General features: G+C 42.5%; 1 protein-coding gene across 8 annotated transcripts in view; it reads left to right on the top strand.

Annotated features, from left to right (window-relative positions):
• Wdr20 (WD repeat domain 20) overlaps positions 1 to 17,516 on the top strand; it is a 66,777-nt gene that overhangs the window by 26,564 nt on the left and 22,697 nt on the right. For 5 of the 8 annotated variants that reach the window (XM_048431308.3, XM_048431309.3, XM_048431313.3 and 2 more), the window contains exon 2: positions 16,119 to 16,301. The exons of 2 other annotated variants lie outside the window; for them this stretch is intronic. In XM_048431308.3, the coding sequence (XP_048287265.1) occupies positions 16,119 to 16,301 (183 nt within the window). Of the gene's footprint in view, positions 1 to 4,037; positions 4,059 to 16,118; positions 16,302 to 17,516 lie in introns of those variants that run through there. One more of the 8 variants, XM_085697948.2, reaches the window with a different exon arrangement.

Raw genomic sequence — 17,516 nt, 5'->3', positions numbered from 1 at the left:
TTTGCTTCTTCTTTGACAATACAACAACATAGTAAGTCTAAAAATGCCATCATTTAATATAAAAATTTTCAAGTAAATCTGTGTTATTTATTTATCTTTGAGACAGGATCTCATTATGTGTAGCTTTGGCTAGACTAGAACTCTGTATTTAGACCAGGCCGGCCTTGAACTCACAGAGATCGTCTGCCTCTCCTTTCTAAGCACTGTATTAAAATTTTTTAAAATTGTATTTATTTATATTTTATGTATGAGTGCCTGCATGTATACCTGCATGCCAGAAAAGGGCATCAGATCCCATTATAGATGGTTGTGAGCCAAGCTACCATGTGGTTGCTGGGAATTGAACTCAGGACCTTTGGAAGAACAGCTAATGCTCTTAACAACCAAGCCATCTCTCCAGCTCAGCCCCCAGCACCACCATTCTTGGTTTCTGTATTATTTTTTTTGAAATTCTGTGTTAACTTACTCTACAGTTCATTGGTCAATCTGTATTGGGTACTGGAAAAGAACATGAGGTGGCCAGACTCCTGTTGCTCAGAGAAGTGCTCATTGCAGCACGTTCAGACATGCTTTGTAAAAAAGACATGAACTAACTGGATCTTGCACATTCTTCTCCAAGGTCTAGCCTGATAAGTGTAGTTCCCACCCTGCAGCAAGAAAGCTTCTTTGCAACTATAGCCAATCAAAATTCAGAGTTGTGGAACCCAGTCCCAGTAGACACATTTACAACACAATTTCTGTACCCAAGGCTCAGGGGTCATTGTGGAAGAGGACTCGGAAAGATTGGCAGAGGAACAGGGAGTTTGCTGTGAGATTTCTGTTTTCTAGGAATGTCAGAAGCCACACCCATAAAGTTACATCGGAGTGGCTGTCTGAACATGAGCTGAACAAAGAGGACACCAATAGGCATGCTAACACGGGATAGGGAAAGGTCGTGTAGGCCTTAGCTTTACACCAAGAGCTTCAGTGCATCAATTGGTTATCCAATACCAAATGGCCAGCCCTGAAAAATGTACTTACAGGTAACATTATACAGACTAAGCAGGTTGTAATTATGTATTTAGAAAAGTATGTGTGTATGAGCATGTGCATATATACATATATGCATGTAACAACAGTTAATGGGAAAAGAGATCATGAATTTGAAAAAGAGCAAGAAAGGACATATGGAAAGGTTTGGATGGAGGAAAGGGAAGGAGGAAACGATGGGATCACAAAATTTTTTAAGAAGTAAAACAAGTCGAGGTTCCTTTCTTTTCTTTTCTTTCCTTTTTCTTTTTTCCTTTTTTAAAAGATATGACAGGCAAGGTGTGGTGGCACATACTAACAAATACCAGTACCTGAGATGTTAGGATTTCTGTGTCTGGCCTGTATGGCAAGCCATACACTGTTTCAAAAAACCGAAAGAGAAGGCCAAATGTGGTGGCAAATATCTTTAATTCCAGCATTTGCAAGGCAGAAGCAGGAGGATCCCTGTGAGTTGAAGGCCAGCTAGCCAGGGCTACAAAGAGAGAGCTTCACCTAGAGAGGGCCTGTCTTTAAAAAAAAAAAAAAGCAAAAACTGGGGCTGGAGAGATGGCTCAGTGGTTGGGAGCACTGATTGCTCTTCCAGAGGACCTGTGTTCAATTCCCAGCACCCACATGGCTGCTCACAACTGTCTGTGAACTCCAGTTCCAGGGGATTGAAACCTCTATACAGACATACATATCAGCAAAACACCAATGCACATAAAACAAAAATAAATCATTAAAAATTTAAAAAAAACGGAAAGAGGAAGAAAACACATTAAGTCTGCGTAGTGTGGTTAAATGGCTAGACGTATGCTTCTGTGAGGTGGCCTACCCAGTGTGTAAAAAAAGCACTTGTCACCAAGCCTGTTAGTCTTTCGTGGTGGAAGGAGAAAACTAATTCCCCTAATTTTTCCTCTGACCTCCACAGGTGCACACTCTCCTGTAGAGAAATTAGTGAATGTAATAAAAAAAAGTTAAAAGTATGATGTGAGCACTGTAAAACCTCAGTCTGGTCACCACATCCCTGGGCCTCTGTTTCTTGTAGAATAAGGAAGCAGAGAGGGTCTGAAGGACTGCTGCATAATTGGTGATTTGAGGATTGCTTGTGTTACTCTGCAACTTGAATTGGAACATGTACAATATATCATATATGTGCCTTGCCAAATATAATAAGTAAAACTCTAGCATGACACTTTAAGCAGCATATAGGAACTGTGTTGCCTAGTGATTGCTGTTTGTTTGTTTTCTTGAGACAGGATTTCACTGTGTAGACCAGGCTGGCCTAGAACTCACAGACCTCCCCTGCCTCTACCTTCCCGGTGCTGATATTTTTTTTTTGTTGGTTTTTTGTTGTTGTTGTTGTTTGTTTTTTGTTTTGAGACAGGGTTTTTCTTTAGCTTTGGAGCCTGTCCTGGAACTAGCTCTTGTAAACCAGGCTGGCCTCAAACTCACAGAGATTCGCCTACCTCTGCCTCCTGAGCACTGGGATTAAAGGCATACACCACCACCGCCCAGCTCCCAGTGCTGAGATTTAAAGCATGTGCCACCATGCCCAACCTACTCCCTGGTGTGTGATTACCTTTAATTTACTAGTATTAGCTCAGCACTTTTAGAAAGGCATAGGATTTTCCTTTCCTTGAAAAGTCCTCTTTCAAGGAGAACTTTATTGTAAATTGTTGTTGGTTTGTGATTTGTTGTTTGAGTCAGGATTTCTGTGTCTAGTCCTGGGTGGCCTGGACTCACTCTGTAGACCAGGTTGGCCTTGAACTTGCTGCAGTACTTGTGCCTTTGTATCCTGGGTGTTGGAATTGTACCAGGGTTTATAGGTGTTTGCTAGAATGCCCAGCTTTTTCAGGGAGAGCCTTAATAATAATAATCCCTCATTCCCACCCCCAGCATGCAGTGTTATAGTAAGGATGACCTTGAACTTTCGATCCTTTTGTTTTCCAAGTGCTAGAGTTTTAATCTTATTAACAATTCCTGTTAACATTGGGGTCATACCTGAGCTTTGTGCATGCTAGGCAAACCTTCTGTTGACTGAGACCTATCTCTAGCCTGTTTGATGGGTTTGAAACAGAGTCTCACACTTTAGTCCAGACTGGCCTGAAACTCAATGTGTTGTAGTCCAGGGTGACTTTGAACTTGTGGTAGTCTTCCTTCAGTCTCCAAGCTACTGGAATTATAGGTGTGACCTACCACATCTTACAAAATAACTATTTTCTTAAGAGTTTAAGACGGGTATCTTTTTGCAAAAATAAAAGCACTTTTCTTTCTTTCCATTTGAGATATTGACAGTATTTTTTGGACTAGAACTATATATCTCTGTGCATATTTAACAGAAGGGCTTATTAAAACATAGGTCATTTGAATATGACAGCGTTTTAATGTGATGAGATCTGGTGTTAGAATGTGTGCAAATTGAATTTGCCTAATGTTTATTCATAGTTTTTCTTTAATGAAGAAATTGGTATTTCATTAGCCTAAGTGAGACACCAGGACAGTCATTTGTAGTGAGTAACTCTTGTGTCCACAAAGTGCCACAGAGTGAGGAGGTGATGATAGAGATACTATTTAGCAGCTTATTACAGTACCTGGGCATGGTGGCACTTGCTAGCGGTATTCCCAGTATCTGGGAGGCTGAGGCAGAACAGTCTTGAGTTACAAGTTGACTTGGGCTACACAGAGACTTGTCAAAACAGAAAAATAAGGAGGGGGGTGGACAAAAGAACTTAGAAGTAGAAAAACTATTCTGAGAAATAAAGGAGTAGATTTTTACGTTGTTAAGTGTTTTCAGTGACAAGATGCCTTGGGAAAAATGACATATGATAGCAACAGAAGTTTGTCATTTTAGCAGATAATTGCTAGCAGTGCAGGGCCTGGAAGATGCTGGTTTGTTGTCCTGGCCCTCAACTTCTTCCCCTGCTGTCACCCCATCCTCCCTAAGAAACCTGATTTTGATGAACAGCAAGCCATTCTGGACATCGTTGCTGGGAACTGATGTGCCTTTTGTGACTGTGGACCTCTTCCCATTTGAGCCTGACAGAAAGGTGATGTGCTCACATCTGACATCTCATTAATGGCCTTAGCACTGCTCTTTGGCTCATTGTTTTTCCTTCTGCCTAGTTGCCTGCCACACCTCTCACAGCCTTGCTGCTGCTGCACATGCAAAACAGCCCTGGCATGTGCATGATAGGCACTCACTCCAGGTCAGCTCATCAGAGCATGCTGGCAGGCACCTTGCCAAGAGCTTGTTTTGGGTAAATTGAGTGGATTTGGAATGCCAGGCATTGTGGGCTGTGTGCTTGTATGTACAAGGACAAAAGAAGGGCTAAGACTAAGAAGGGAAGCCACTGCCATGTTCTGCAAAGTCATGGAAGGAAAACATACCAGGACATGGTTTCTCCTTCTTAAAAAATGTAGGGCAATAAGAATTATCCTGTCCCCCCTCCAAAGCCTGTAAGATGAGTGTGGGTCTTCATGTGTGTTCAGAAGAGGAAATTACTTTCTTCCAGTGCCCCACCCCCCTTTTTTGGTTTTTCGAGACAGGGTTTCTCTTTAACTTTGAAGCCTGTCCTGGAACTTGCTCTGTAGATCAAGCTGACCTTGAATTTACAGAGATCTGCCTGCCTGCCTCCCAAGTGCTGGGATTAAATGCGTGCGCCACCACTGCCCAGTTCCTCCAGTGCCTTTTAAGTGCCAATTGTTTATGCTGGGAACTGTACCATTATCACCCCACTTTAGTGGGATCAGTGCATTAGAAGGGAGGTCTGGAGTCTGGGCTAAACTGAGCAGGGTGGACTACCTGATCCCACAAGACACAGCCACACAGAGATAGATGTTTAGAACTGAATACCACTTCCAGGCCTACAGCCTTTTACTATGGTAATGTAGAAGGAGCATAGGTCCATGGAACCTGCCACATGTCTCTCACATGGTTCCACTACGCCTATTGCTGTTTCCATGTTTATGGAATAAGAGCTTCAGTAGTAGCTGTTGCATAGGCTTAGAATGCTGGGTAAGGAGCTGATGTGCAAATATGCTCCGCAAACTCTAAAGGCCTACCATTATTTGCTTTGGAGGTTTTGTTTGTTTGTTTTTTGTTTTCTGTTTTTACAGATGGGTACCCAAGAAGGCAATTAGTTGTTAGCATTTTAATCAGCAAAAGGATTATGTTTATGTCTGTGCAAGTCTGTTTTGTGTTTCTTGGGTCCTTTACCTTTATTCTTTTCTATTACAGACATTTAATATATTTTATCTATGTCAGGCTCCCTACTAGAAGATGGTCAGTAATGTTGACAAGATCCTGGCTCTTGAAACATTGATGTGGGATGTCTCTCTGTATGCTGTGAATATGTTTTATTATCTACCATTGGCTAATAAAAAAAGCTGATTTAGCCAATAGCCAGGCAGAATAGAGCCGGATGGGAAATCCAACAGAGATACAGGAAGAAAAAAGGTGGAGTCAGAGAGATGGCAGCAGCCACCAGAGAAGCAAGCTGTGAGGTGACAAGCCACAGCCTCGTGATAAAATATAGAATAATAGGAATGGGTTAATTTAAGTTCTAGGAGCTGGTTAATAATAAGCCTGAGCTAATAGGTCAAATAGTTTGTAGTCAATATTAAACCTCAGAGTGGTTATTCAGAAAAGGCTGGCAGGAGAGAGAAAAAAGTCTGGTTGCATACTTAAATGTGCAGTTGTTTGGCATCATTTTTCTTGCTGAGATAACTGAGTCTAAGCATACTGATTTATTAGTTTACTGATCTATAACATACTCATGGTTGCCCGTTGTGTGTGTCTATCATTTAAGTGTTCGACTCTTTACATACGGGTTTTTCTTTGTTTTTTAAAACACGGTTCTACTGTGGCCCTTACTAGTCTGGAACTCACTTTATAGATCAAACTGGCTTTGACCTCGCAGAGAATGTCCACCTCTCTGCCTCCTGAGTTCTTTACATAGTATTACGCTAATTGTGCAGGTCTTTGGATGTGACTATTGAACCGAAGGGACTGTGAAAGGGTGAATTGTGTGACTGACTAATTTTGTTTGTCTAAAGGACAGGTTGGACTGCTGACATCCGCACGTGTTGTACAGCTATTATATTTATGTGTTACCTGCTTGCATCAATATTATAAATGGATGTAATGAACATATTTGAGAGTGTCTGTATGATATTTTTATAACTAAGCAGTTATCCCGCTCAACTCTGAATACCTGTGTTTCCTGTGGCTTAGAAATCTTTAGTGTTTCTTCAATTCCAGAAGATGTGGACCAGTAGGCCAGCCCCAGGCAGTAGACTGTATGCTGAATCCTGGCAAGCACTAGAAGCTTCAAGTCTAACTAAATTAAAATTGTGGAACAATCTTTATAATGTACATAATAGGCTTTATTTTTGAACCAAAGTTTTAAGGTAACACCCCTATACTTCCCCCCCCCCCCACACCAGTAGGTATTGTTTGTGACCTTGAAAAGAAAATTTTTATTCTTATTGTCTGAGAGGTGATCAAGAAGAATGATGGTGGCGGGCCAGTGAGATATCTCAGTGGGTAACAGTGTCAGCCTGGCAATCTGAATGTGAACTTCAGGGAACTAACTACATAAAGGCTGAGGGAGAGAACCGACTCCACAAAGTTGGCTTCTGACCTCCACCCTTGTGCTGTGGCATTAGTTGTCTCTCCAGCCCCCTTTCATACAAACATGCACACATTATACTAAAATGCAAGGTGAATGATAATGAAAACACCAGTTCTTCAGATTTTCAAAATGGTGTAAGGGCGACCTTTGAAGCATTTGACTGCTGCTGCCCTTAGCGATCTCCTCAGGTCGTTAGTGATTTGACAACCTTCTAATCATTTCCTTGACTTTTTAAAAAGAAGTTGGGCTTTCACAGTGTATGGAGTATTATTAGACCATGTACCACTAATAATGTGGCCTACAGTGAGGGACCCTCTGAAGGTCAAGGGAAAGACAACCAAGGTCAGTGATGGGAGGAAGCTGCCTTGACAAACTGCCCAGAGCAAGTTTACTAGATAAAAACTGGAATAGAGGGCCAGGCTGGCAGGCATAGAAGCACACGGGCAATGCCTTCGGGGTAAGGAGGAGTAGGGATGGTGCTAAAGCCCCTTGGGAGCTGGGATGGCTGATCTGTCCTGTCTTGCAGAAAGAGCCCTGGAGGTTTTATATGAGAGTGATTCCGCAAGATGAATCTGGCAGATTGTGTGTGATAATTGGACAGGATAGAAGTGGGTGGAAAGATACTGGTACAGAGCCAGGGAGGCCAAACTGGGCCAGAATGGAACAGGCAGGCCTTAGATGGGCCATGAAACTGTCATTTGGGCGGGGAATGCTAGAAAGGAGGAGTGAGTTTAGTTGTGAGAAAAGGGATTGGACGCAAAGAATACACAGAGAGCACTCTCGTTTGAGCATTTTAATTGTTAAACTTGCTAGTAAAAGGACAGTTTTCTTTCAAAAGACTGGCTTGCCCTGGGTGATTCTCAAATGTGAATGGGGAAGGAGATTAAATTCACCTTTATCACTTACACTGCTCCCCCTAACATGTTTAGGATCTGTCACTTAACACATTTTTCAAAAGAAGTCAGATGTTTTTCATACCATATCAAATGCCCTGGACACCCTAAGAGGATCAAGTAGCAAGTTCCCACAAAGAGAGCCTCAGCTCAGGACCACGTGATGTGGCACGCTTATGTTCACTACACATAGGCTCAGATTGTGGAACCAGGCTGCCTCTCACAGGTTCCAACCAATGCTCAACACTTGTGTTGGCTCAGCAGCATTCTGCAGGGAGCCAGGAGGATGGGGTAGCAGTGTGTGCTAGGAGGAACAGTCCTCACCATATTTCAGCAAGATTCATCTGAGAAGGGGCTGGAGAGATGGCTCAGAGGTTAAGAGCATTGACTGTTCTTCCAGAGGTTCTGAGTTCAGTTCCCAACAGCCACATGATCATCTGTGATGAGATCTGATGCCCTCGTCTGGTATGCAGACAAAGTGCAGACAGGTTCAACTTAGAAAAGAATTCCCAAGGCGTCCATGGTCCAAGGAAGAAAGGAATTTAAGAATTCTTACTGGCTAGAACGTAGGTAGTTGACTCTGATTTCCTAGTGGGATTATTTTTATATAATTTAAAAAAGATTTATTTATGTGCAAGAATGTTTTTACTTAGTCAGGCATGGTGGTGTACGCCAAAAAAGTGTTTTATTTGCATGTTTATGTGCACCATGTGTGTGCCTGGTGCCTGATGAGGCCAGAAGAGGTTGTTGGATCCCCTAAACTGGAGTTAGCTGTGAGCTGCCTTGCAGGTGCTGGAACCTGAACCCAATTCATCTGGGAGAACAGCCTGTGCTCTTTATCACTGAGCCATCTCTCCAGCTCTCTTGTTTGTTTTTTTTTTGTTGTTGTTGTTTTTTTTGTTTTTTTTTTTTCTAAGAACTGGGATTGGGTCTCACTACTGGTCATGATTGATTGCCACAGCCTCCTAAGTGCTGATAAGACAGATGTGGACACCAGAGTTGTGGTCTTGATTTTGCATTTGTTCCTTTTTGAAATGGCGTGTCACACTATAGCTCAGATGGGCCTAGAATTTGTGAATCTCCTGCCTCAGCCTAGATTGAGGGATGTTGGTTTGGATGTTTCTGTTGTATAAGGCAGGCCAGGCCTCATATGACATAAGTTAGTCTCTAGCTTTGAATTTTGTTATTTTGTGACAGGATCTCATTTTATCAGGCTGGCCTCCAGCTCACTTTATAACTGAGAATAACCTTGAATTTCTAGCCAGCTTGTTCTGCTCCCCGAGTGCTAGGGTCTCTGCTCTGCATGCATCATAGGGCCTGGCAAGGATGTATTTTTCAAGCATGGCTTAAAGGTTTGTACTAAGTTGAGCTGATGAGTATGATGAGACATTGACACATTATTTTAGATAAATAACTCATCATATGCAGAACTCGTATGCACTTCTAACCTTGAGAACAATCAAGAGTAACTATAGTTCCTTCAGCAAACCTCAAGTGTTTGTGATATTACGGATATGGATTCTCTGTTGAGTCTGGTAACCAATATGATAGGATTCTTAGGACTGGTAAGAGATTTTAAGAAATTGGTTCTAAGCAGGGGGTTGGCACCATGCCTTTACTGCCAGTGCCCAGGAGGTAGAGGCAGGCAGATCTCTGTGAGTTTGAGGCCAGTCTGGTCTACAGAGTGAATTCCAGGACAGTCAGGGCTACACAGAGAAACTCTGACTCAAAAAAGAAAGAAAGAAATGGGATCTGTTTTAAATTCATGTTTAAAAGAGTTCAGATGATTGGTCATAATTAGGATGCACCAGGATGCAATTCGGAAGCCACCAGGAAACTGAAAACAAAGCTGAATTTGTAGAGCAGGACAGTGTATGTACCTTTACTACAGAAGTTCTGCTCCTTAAGGGAGATGTTTCTGTTGTAGGAGACTGCTTGTTCATTCCTAGCTGCCCAGACTTGAAATAACCACACAGAAACCTGTATTAATTGCAATACTGCTTGCAACCAAGCTTAAGTGTATTTTTGGCAAACTCTTATATCTAAAATTAACCCATTTCTATTATTTTATTCTATTTTATATTTTACCATGAGGTTTGTGGCCTGTTTGTAAGGTTCCAGCTGGCAGCTTGCATCTTTCCCCTCTGGTGGTACATGGCATCTCCCTGAATTCTTTTTCCCAGCATTCAGTTTAGTTTTCTCTGCCTAGCTCTGTTCTGCCCTCTATAGGCTCTAAACAGTTTCTTTATTTATTAACCAATGAAAGCAACACATACAGAAGGACTTCCTACATTTTCCCTTTTCTGTTTAAATACAAAGAAAGGCTTTAATGTAATAAAATTACATATAACAAAACAGGTATCAAGCAAGAATTACAGTTACAATATCTATATCTACTTTATCTTTTATCATAACTAAGGAAAACTATGACTGTCTATTCCTCAATTCCATCAAAAACTCCAGAAGGATATAATATTGCCAAGTTATCAGCAAGTGCATTGTAAGCAACTTCCAAAACTCTAGTATTGAAAGAGACACCTCACTGCCTGGACAGTCACCCAAAGTTCTTCTGCAATGTTGTGGGCACCCATCTTCAGCCTACTGGCCCACAGTACACAGTATCTGGCAGACTTTTCCATGAGCAGGAAATTTCTTTTCTTTCTTTCTTTCTTTCTTTCTTTCTTTCTTTCTTTCTTTCTTTCTTTCTTTCTTTCTTTCTTTCTTTCTTTCTTTCTTTCTTTCTTTTTTAAGACAGTTTCTCTGTAGCTTTGGAGCCTGCCCTGGAACTGATTCTTGTAGCCACCCAGGCTGGCCTCGAACTCACAGAGGTCCTCCTGCCTCTGCCTCCTGAGTACTGGGATTAAAGGCATGTGCCACTGCCGCCCAGCTGAAGCAGGAAATTTCAAGCACAGTTCCACCTATATTGGCAGTTTGTTAGTCACTTCTTCTGTGTTCTGCAGAATGTCTGGCAGACTCTTTCATGAAGCAGGAACCCTGAAGGACCATCTCACCTTCTTTAGGCATCTTCAACAGTCATTTTTCTGTGGGTTCTGCATGTCCAGTTCATACAGCATAACATCAAGCAGTCCAGGCAAGAGCAGTTTCTTGCCCAAATGGCTAAGTAACTCCATAAGGAGCCTCTTCAATGTCCATCATCCTCTTGAAGTAGATTGGTGCTGCTAGAGCAGATGTGTCTCATTGTCATGAAAAGTCCTAAGTTATTAAAACATTTTAAATGCCATATTCTGAAGGTCTCTGAAAGATTTGAAGAATACCTATTTAACTGAAGTATATCTCTATATATCTAGAAAACCTAACTAACTTGACTACAAGCTTGACTATTATAGATGACTCTCTATTAATCTATATTTCTTAATTATATATTGTATTTCTAAATGAGCTACACAAACACAATACCTTAATCAAGATCAGAAATACGTATAAACGGTTGGAGAGATGGCTCAGCTGTTCCGGAAGAGATTGCCTGCTCTTCCAAAGGTCCTGAGTTCAATTCCCAGCAACCACATGGTGGTTCACAACCATCTGTAATGAGGTCTGGTGCCCTCTTCTGGCCTTCAGAAAGAATATTGTATACATAATAAATCAATATTAAAAAAAAGAAACACATATGAACAGTATAACAAAATTGACCTTAAATTTGTATTAATAAACCAAGATCCATACCAGTGGAAATCTCTATAGCATATTCCCCTTTAAATGTAAACAAATATTTATAAACAATATTTAGGAATTTGGGCATAGTACTCTCCAAACTGCTTCTAGCTTTTTGTTGGGCAAAGTATTTTTGGGGTGTTCATGGTGACCTTTCAGGGGTTCTTGGCCCATCAAACCACAGCAGTCTGAAAGGAATCCATAGGTTCTCATCTTCTGTGGAAACAAAAGAAGAACATCTTTTCCAAAGCAACGTATCCTTAGACCCAAATTCTGAAATTAAGATACCTTTAAAATATATAGTTGCTTTAGCTTAGCAGCCCATACAATGAAATGTCTCTCTGTACTTAGCTCTTTCACAGTCAAAAAATTCAAAGAGAGCACACATAATCCAAACTGTGTATTTTCCATCTTTATGTGGCTTATTTTTATTTTTAATCTATAACTGTACTCTATCTCTTTAAAGACTTTGTTTTATTTTTTAAAAACAATTTTAAAAGCCACACATACAGAAGGACTTCCCACACCTTGTTCCTCTGGTTTTGTTTTTAACTGTTAACAAATAAAAATAATTCTGAGGACTAGAGTTCAGTTCATGGATAAGAGCATTTGTTGCCTTTCCAGAGGACCCAGGTTTGGTTCCATGGGGTTCACAATGACCCAGTCTCCAGTCCTAGGAGATCTGACACCTCTTATGCGTTCCATAGGCACAGATATGCATACAGGAAAAACACCCATACACATAAAATAAAAATAAATAAATTTAAAGAACTAAAAATTCTTTTTTACTATTCATTTATTAATTATGTATACAATATTCTGTCTGTGTGTATGCCTGCAGGCCAGAAGAGGGTACCAGACCCCATTACAGATGGTTGTGAGCCACCATGTGGTTGCTGGGAATTGAACTCAGGACCTTTGGAAGCATTATTAAATGCTCTTAACCTCTAAGCCATCTCTCCAGCCCCCAGAACTAAAAATTCTTAAGCCATGCAAGTGATTAAGCATTTAGACCTTGTGGATTGTTTATGTGTTTGGGAACTCAGATGAACTGAGGAGCACAGAGCAGTAGCCAGGAGAACAAGTAGGTCTTAGAAGTGACTGGCAGGATTCCTGAAGATGGCCAAGGAGACTACCCTAACTAGGAGCATGGCACATGAAAGCTGCAAAGAGAGGCCCTGTCAGCTGAGGTTTGGCGTGGTGTGGAGAATAACTGAAGGTAGAGAACACGGGGCCTGAACCCCTGCATCCCTTCCTAGTTACCGCATCAGAGATGAAATGGGATAATGGGCGTCAAGTTCCTGGTGTGGGCCTGGTCTGTAGTAACTGTTGCTTTGTGAGACCAGGGGGGAATGTTGCAGCAGGGGAGATCTTCACGCTTTGATAGATGGAAATGGAGGTAGCAAAGCTTTGGACCTCAAGTACGGACAAGATGGTTGTGGTTACTATCTGAGAGCCTCTGCCTGTGGGGAGGCAGGGCTTGTTCTCTGAGGCTACATGACAGATAAAATGACAGATAAAAGCTACCTGTCAATAGGGAAGGCAGCTTTAAGTCTAAGCTTGCCAAGTTATAAGGTCTAGACTTTCTCCATCCTGCCAGATGGCCTCAAGCTCAGAAGCCATCTGCCAGGGAGTCATGACCCCTTGACGAGAGACAGAGGCTGGCTCAGGTAGTGACTGCTGCTGTTAAAAGGAGTGTGAGCTCCAAGTAGTACCACACACAAAGTAGGGAGTAAACAGGACAGAAATATATCGAGCTAGGCAGTTGGTTGTTGAGAGAAGACGGGGAGACAGCTGTGCTGTGTGAACTGACAGACTGTGTGGTGGGCTTCTCTTTTGCCAGGGCTAGACTTCAGAGACCTCAAGTACCAAGAGTAGAATCCAGGAATACTTTCAGAGAAGTAATTTTTGTGTGTGTGATGGGTGCCTAAGGAGTGGGGAGCAAGTCCTTTGGGTCTCTTCAGGCTTCACAGTAGTTAGTTCTGTTTGGTGTAGGCAACATGTTGTCTGATGTGCCATTAGGGAGCAAGGGGCTTGGACAGAATAGCCTGAGATATAGAGGAAGTGTCCTAGGGTACAGTTGTGCGTTTGTGTGTCCCAAGAGGTGGAGGACCAGCTTCAAAACACAACCACTGTAACTCCAGGTCCAGGGCATCTAATACCCTCTTCTGTGCTCCTCAGACATGCCTGCGGTACACTGACACACATGAGGCAAACACACACTTGAAATTTTCCTTCCTTCCTTCCTTCCTTCCTTCCTTCCTTCCTTCCTTCCTTCCTTCCTTCCTTCCTTCCTTCCTTTCGTTTTTCGAGACAGGGTTTCTCTGTGACTTTGGAGCCTGTTCTGGAACTAGCTCTTGTAGACCAGGCTGGCCTTGAACTCACAGAGATCCGCCTGCTTCTGCCTCCCAAGTGCTGGGACTAAAGGTGTGCGCCACCACCACCCGGCTATGAAATATTTTTTAAAGTAATAATTTAGTGATTTGCACTTCTAAATGGAGTTTTATTCTTCAGCTGCCAGTTGTATCTTATTTTGGCCACTTTTCCTTCTGGTAACTTCATTGTTCTGGAATGGTTACTCTCGTTTCCACAGCCTGGGGTCTTCTTGCCCAGCCTTTAGGGCCCAGCAGGAACCTTCCGTCGAGTCTGTCTTGGGTCCCTTTAGGTGCTTTCTGGTTCTGATCTCGACTCTACCCAGCTGTTGTGAGCCCATCTCTTCTCACGGCAGGTGCCTCCTCATCCATTCTCCCTGCAGCAAGGCCAACACGCTTTGTTTTGAATTAGTGTCCCCTCCATTGACTTCAGTGCTGTTTCATGGGCGCACTCCCTGCTTCACCCTCCAGACAGTCCCACAGCAGGTGGAACAGGAAGTCTCATCTGTAGTTTTGGTTTGTTTGTTTGTTAATCTCATTGTGTAGCCCGGACTGGCATGGAGCTTTCTTTAGACCAGGCTGGCCCTGAACTCAGAGGTCTTGCTTTCCTTTGCCTCTCAAGGCAAGCCTCTCTTCTTATTAAAGGCAAGCCCCTCTTCTGAGGCAAAGCTGGAAGGGTAATCTGCCTCCTTTGTGCTGGGCTCCCAAGACCGCATGGCCCTCCCGGGTACTGTGAAATCCTCTGTTTCGAGCTTGCTCAAAGTCACTCACAATTTTGAAGTCCTCCTTTCTAGTCAGTATTTGTTCTTTGGGAATGAAACAGAATAATAAGTCATATCGTGTCACAGGTCCCTTTGGAAGAAGGGAGGGAACTGCGGCCTGTGGGTTTTCGATGGTACCTGAGGTGAAGAGAAGGATGTTATAAAGAATAGACAGAGCGCCATGCATAGGAATGGTACTGTCTCCACCTGTGGTTTTACCTTTTCCTTTTTATCTTACTGTAAATTGTCTGTGTCTGTGGAAGAGCGTGTATATGCAGTCCTTGGGCTTGACAATAAGCGCCTGCACCACTGAGCCATGTTACTGGCCCTTCACCTGTGATTGTCAAACATAGGAGGGGGTATGGCTGCCTTTGTTCAACAGAAACAATTTAGCATATTGCACTTAATGTGGGACATTTCTTCAAGAAAATAAGCATCTTGGGAAAAAGGGAAACACATGGATCAGAGTTCAGTCCCGGCGACCTGCATGGTGGAAGCAGAACCCTGACTTCTACAACTTGTTCCTTGGCCTCCACACACTCCACATGGCACCCGTGTGTACATACACTTGATGAATGTTAAAAACATTTTTTTTTTTTTTTTAGCCAGGTGGTGATGACATACACCTTTAATCCCAGCACTGGGGAGGCAGAGGCAGGCGGATTTCAGTGAGTTCAAGGTTAGCCTGGTCTACAGAGTGAGTTTCAGGGCAGCCAGGGCTACACAGAGAAACCCTGTCTTGGAAAAAACAAAAAACAAAAAGCAAAACAACAACAAAAAAACTAAAACAAGCTGAGCAGTGGTAGCGCACGCCTTTAATCAAGAGGCAGAGAGGCAGGTGGATCCCTGTGAGTTCGAGGCCAGCCTAGTCTACATAGTTACAGGACTAGCTCCATAGCTACTGAAAAACTCTGTCTCGAAAAACCAAAACCAAACCAAACCAAACCAAAACAAACATTTTTTAATGGCACAGAGTGGGGATGGGGGAGGGGGAGTTGGACACATTGAAAAGTCACTATTTGCTTTTTTCCTTAGAATGTTGAATGTATATTCTCCCCCATCTGCTGATGGTCAACAGAGCTAGGTTCCAAGTCCAGCTCTGCCATTAACCAAGCAGGGCGGTGACTGCTCTCGATGTTGGGTGTTGCAGGGCTGCTATAAGCAGTAGAGGTGATGGCAGCAGCAGAAGCCGCCCCTGGTGGTGGTTCTCAGATCATGGACATCTGATCACCTGGGAGGCTTATAAAGCTACAGCTTCTAGGCTACTCCCATCATTTCTAATGCACAGAGAATTTGCATTCTGAGTTTCCAGTTAATGCTGCTGCCTGCCAGTCTGTAGTCCACACTTTGAGTACCATTAACTCTAGATAACTGAACAGTGGACTTTCAGATACTCTAGACACACCTGAACTGTATGTGCATAGACTTACTCTGTTAGACTTCTTGGAATGCATTTGGAAATATGGAATTTAGGATCAAAGGGGTTTTACTTTTGAAGTTCGGAAGTCCTTGTTACACACATTTGAAGGAGGAAAAATTGTGGAAGCAACAGTTCCAAATGAATATTTTATAGATAATCTAACATATCTAGTTGGCTACATATGTGAAATTGCTTTTATAAAACATGAGGTGAATTTAAGTCACAATTGAAGCAGTATTTTAAATAACTTTGCTTTTAAAATTGAAGTTTATAATGGAGTAGCGTATGAAATAGTTTAACTTAGCTTTCTCACCTCAATATGCTGTTTACTGTATGTATTTTTCTCTTTCCTCCAGGCTGCTGACTTGAGTAAACCAATAGATAAAAGGATATACAAAGGAACACAGCCTACCTGTCATGACTTCAACCACCTAACAGCCACAGCAGAAAGTGTCTCTCTCCTAGTGGGCTTTTCCGCAGGCCAAGTCCAGCTCATAGACCCCATCAAAAAAGAAACTAGCAAGCTGTTTAATGAGGAAGTAAGTAGCACCCCGCCTGAGCTGTTGAACCCCTGTAAGAGCTCTGTTCTTACTCAAGGGTAGTGGGCCTTATTTTACATGTTGAGCCAAGCCATTTTTCATCTGCTCTGCTGTCTTTACCTCGTATTACACCAGTTTAAATGTTGTGGATTAATGTTCTGAACTTGTTTTTCCTCGAGGTAATTGTTTGTGCATTTGTGCAGAGAATGATCAGCTACTACAGATACCTTAAACCCTTCTGCATGGGGGTGGGGAGATGCCTCAGTGGGTAAAGTGTGACTTGGGATTTCCAGCACCCACATAAAAAGCCAGACATGGCCAATGTGTCTTTAATCCTAGTCTTGGGAAGAGGAGACCGAAGGATCCCAGGGATTCACCAGTCAGTTAGTCTAGATGACAGTCAGTGAGCTCCAAGAGACCCTGTTTGAAGAAAAAGATACAGAACAGTAGAGAAAGCTTCAGGGTGTTGACCTCTAATCTTCACAGATGTGTGCCTCATGTGCATACATATGCATAAGCACACAGTGCTTCAATAATAGAGGCAAGCATATTGATAACTTGAGGTGCGATTTTTGTTTTGTTTTGTTTTGTTTTGTTTTGAGGCAGGGGTCTTATTGTGTAGTCCTGGCTGTCCTGGAACTCACTCTGTAGACCAGGCTGACCTGGAACTCACAGAGATCCCTCTGCTTCTACAGAACTGCAGGGATTAAAGGTGTGTACTTTGTATCCAGTTATACACACACACACACACACACACACACCAGACAGAAGTTGTCAAATAGATTGTACTTATTCAAGCCATTATAGTAGATTTTCAGCTCCAAGTATTACCACATATTTGATAGTCTTTCTCTCCTGTTTGAGTGTGACTTTCCTAGAACATGGCGGAGGTGAAGTACACTTGATGAGGTAGACTCTCTGGATTCTAATCTCCACCTTGTTACTCAGCCTTTTATGAATTGTTATGTGAAGGTGGCTTCATGTCAGAAGGATGAGTGGTTTGTCCTGCTGCTCGGTTTTAGTATCATGTGCATGGAGCAGCGTGCTCTCATGTCTAATGTAGGAAGTGGTTTTGGGAAGGGAGAAGAATAGCCCCAAACTCACACAAAACAGCCACAGTTCTGATTCTTTGTAGTCCTTATGGCATTTGCTGTCTGTGTGTTCAGTACCATCCTGGGTCCTTTGAGTTTACTAGGAATAAACTTGTCCTCTACA

This window comes from Myodes glareolus, chromosome 11, assembly GCF_982192425.1.
Source record: "Myodes glareolus chromosome 11, mMyoGla1.1, whole genome shotgun sequence".
Taxonomy (NCBI): Eukaryota; Metazoa; Chordata; class Mammalia; order Rodentia; family Cricetidae; genus Myodes; species Myodes glareolus.
This window is presented reverse-complemented; position numbering and strand designations above follow the sequence as displayed.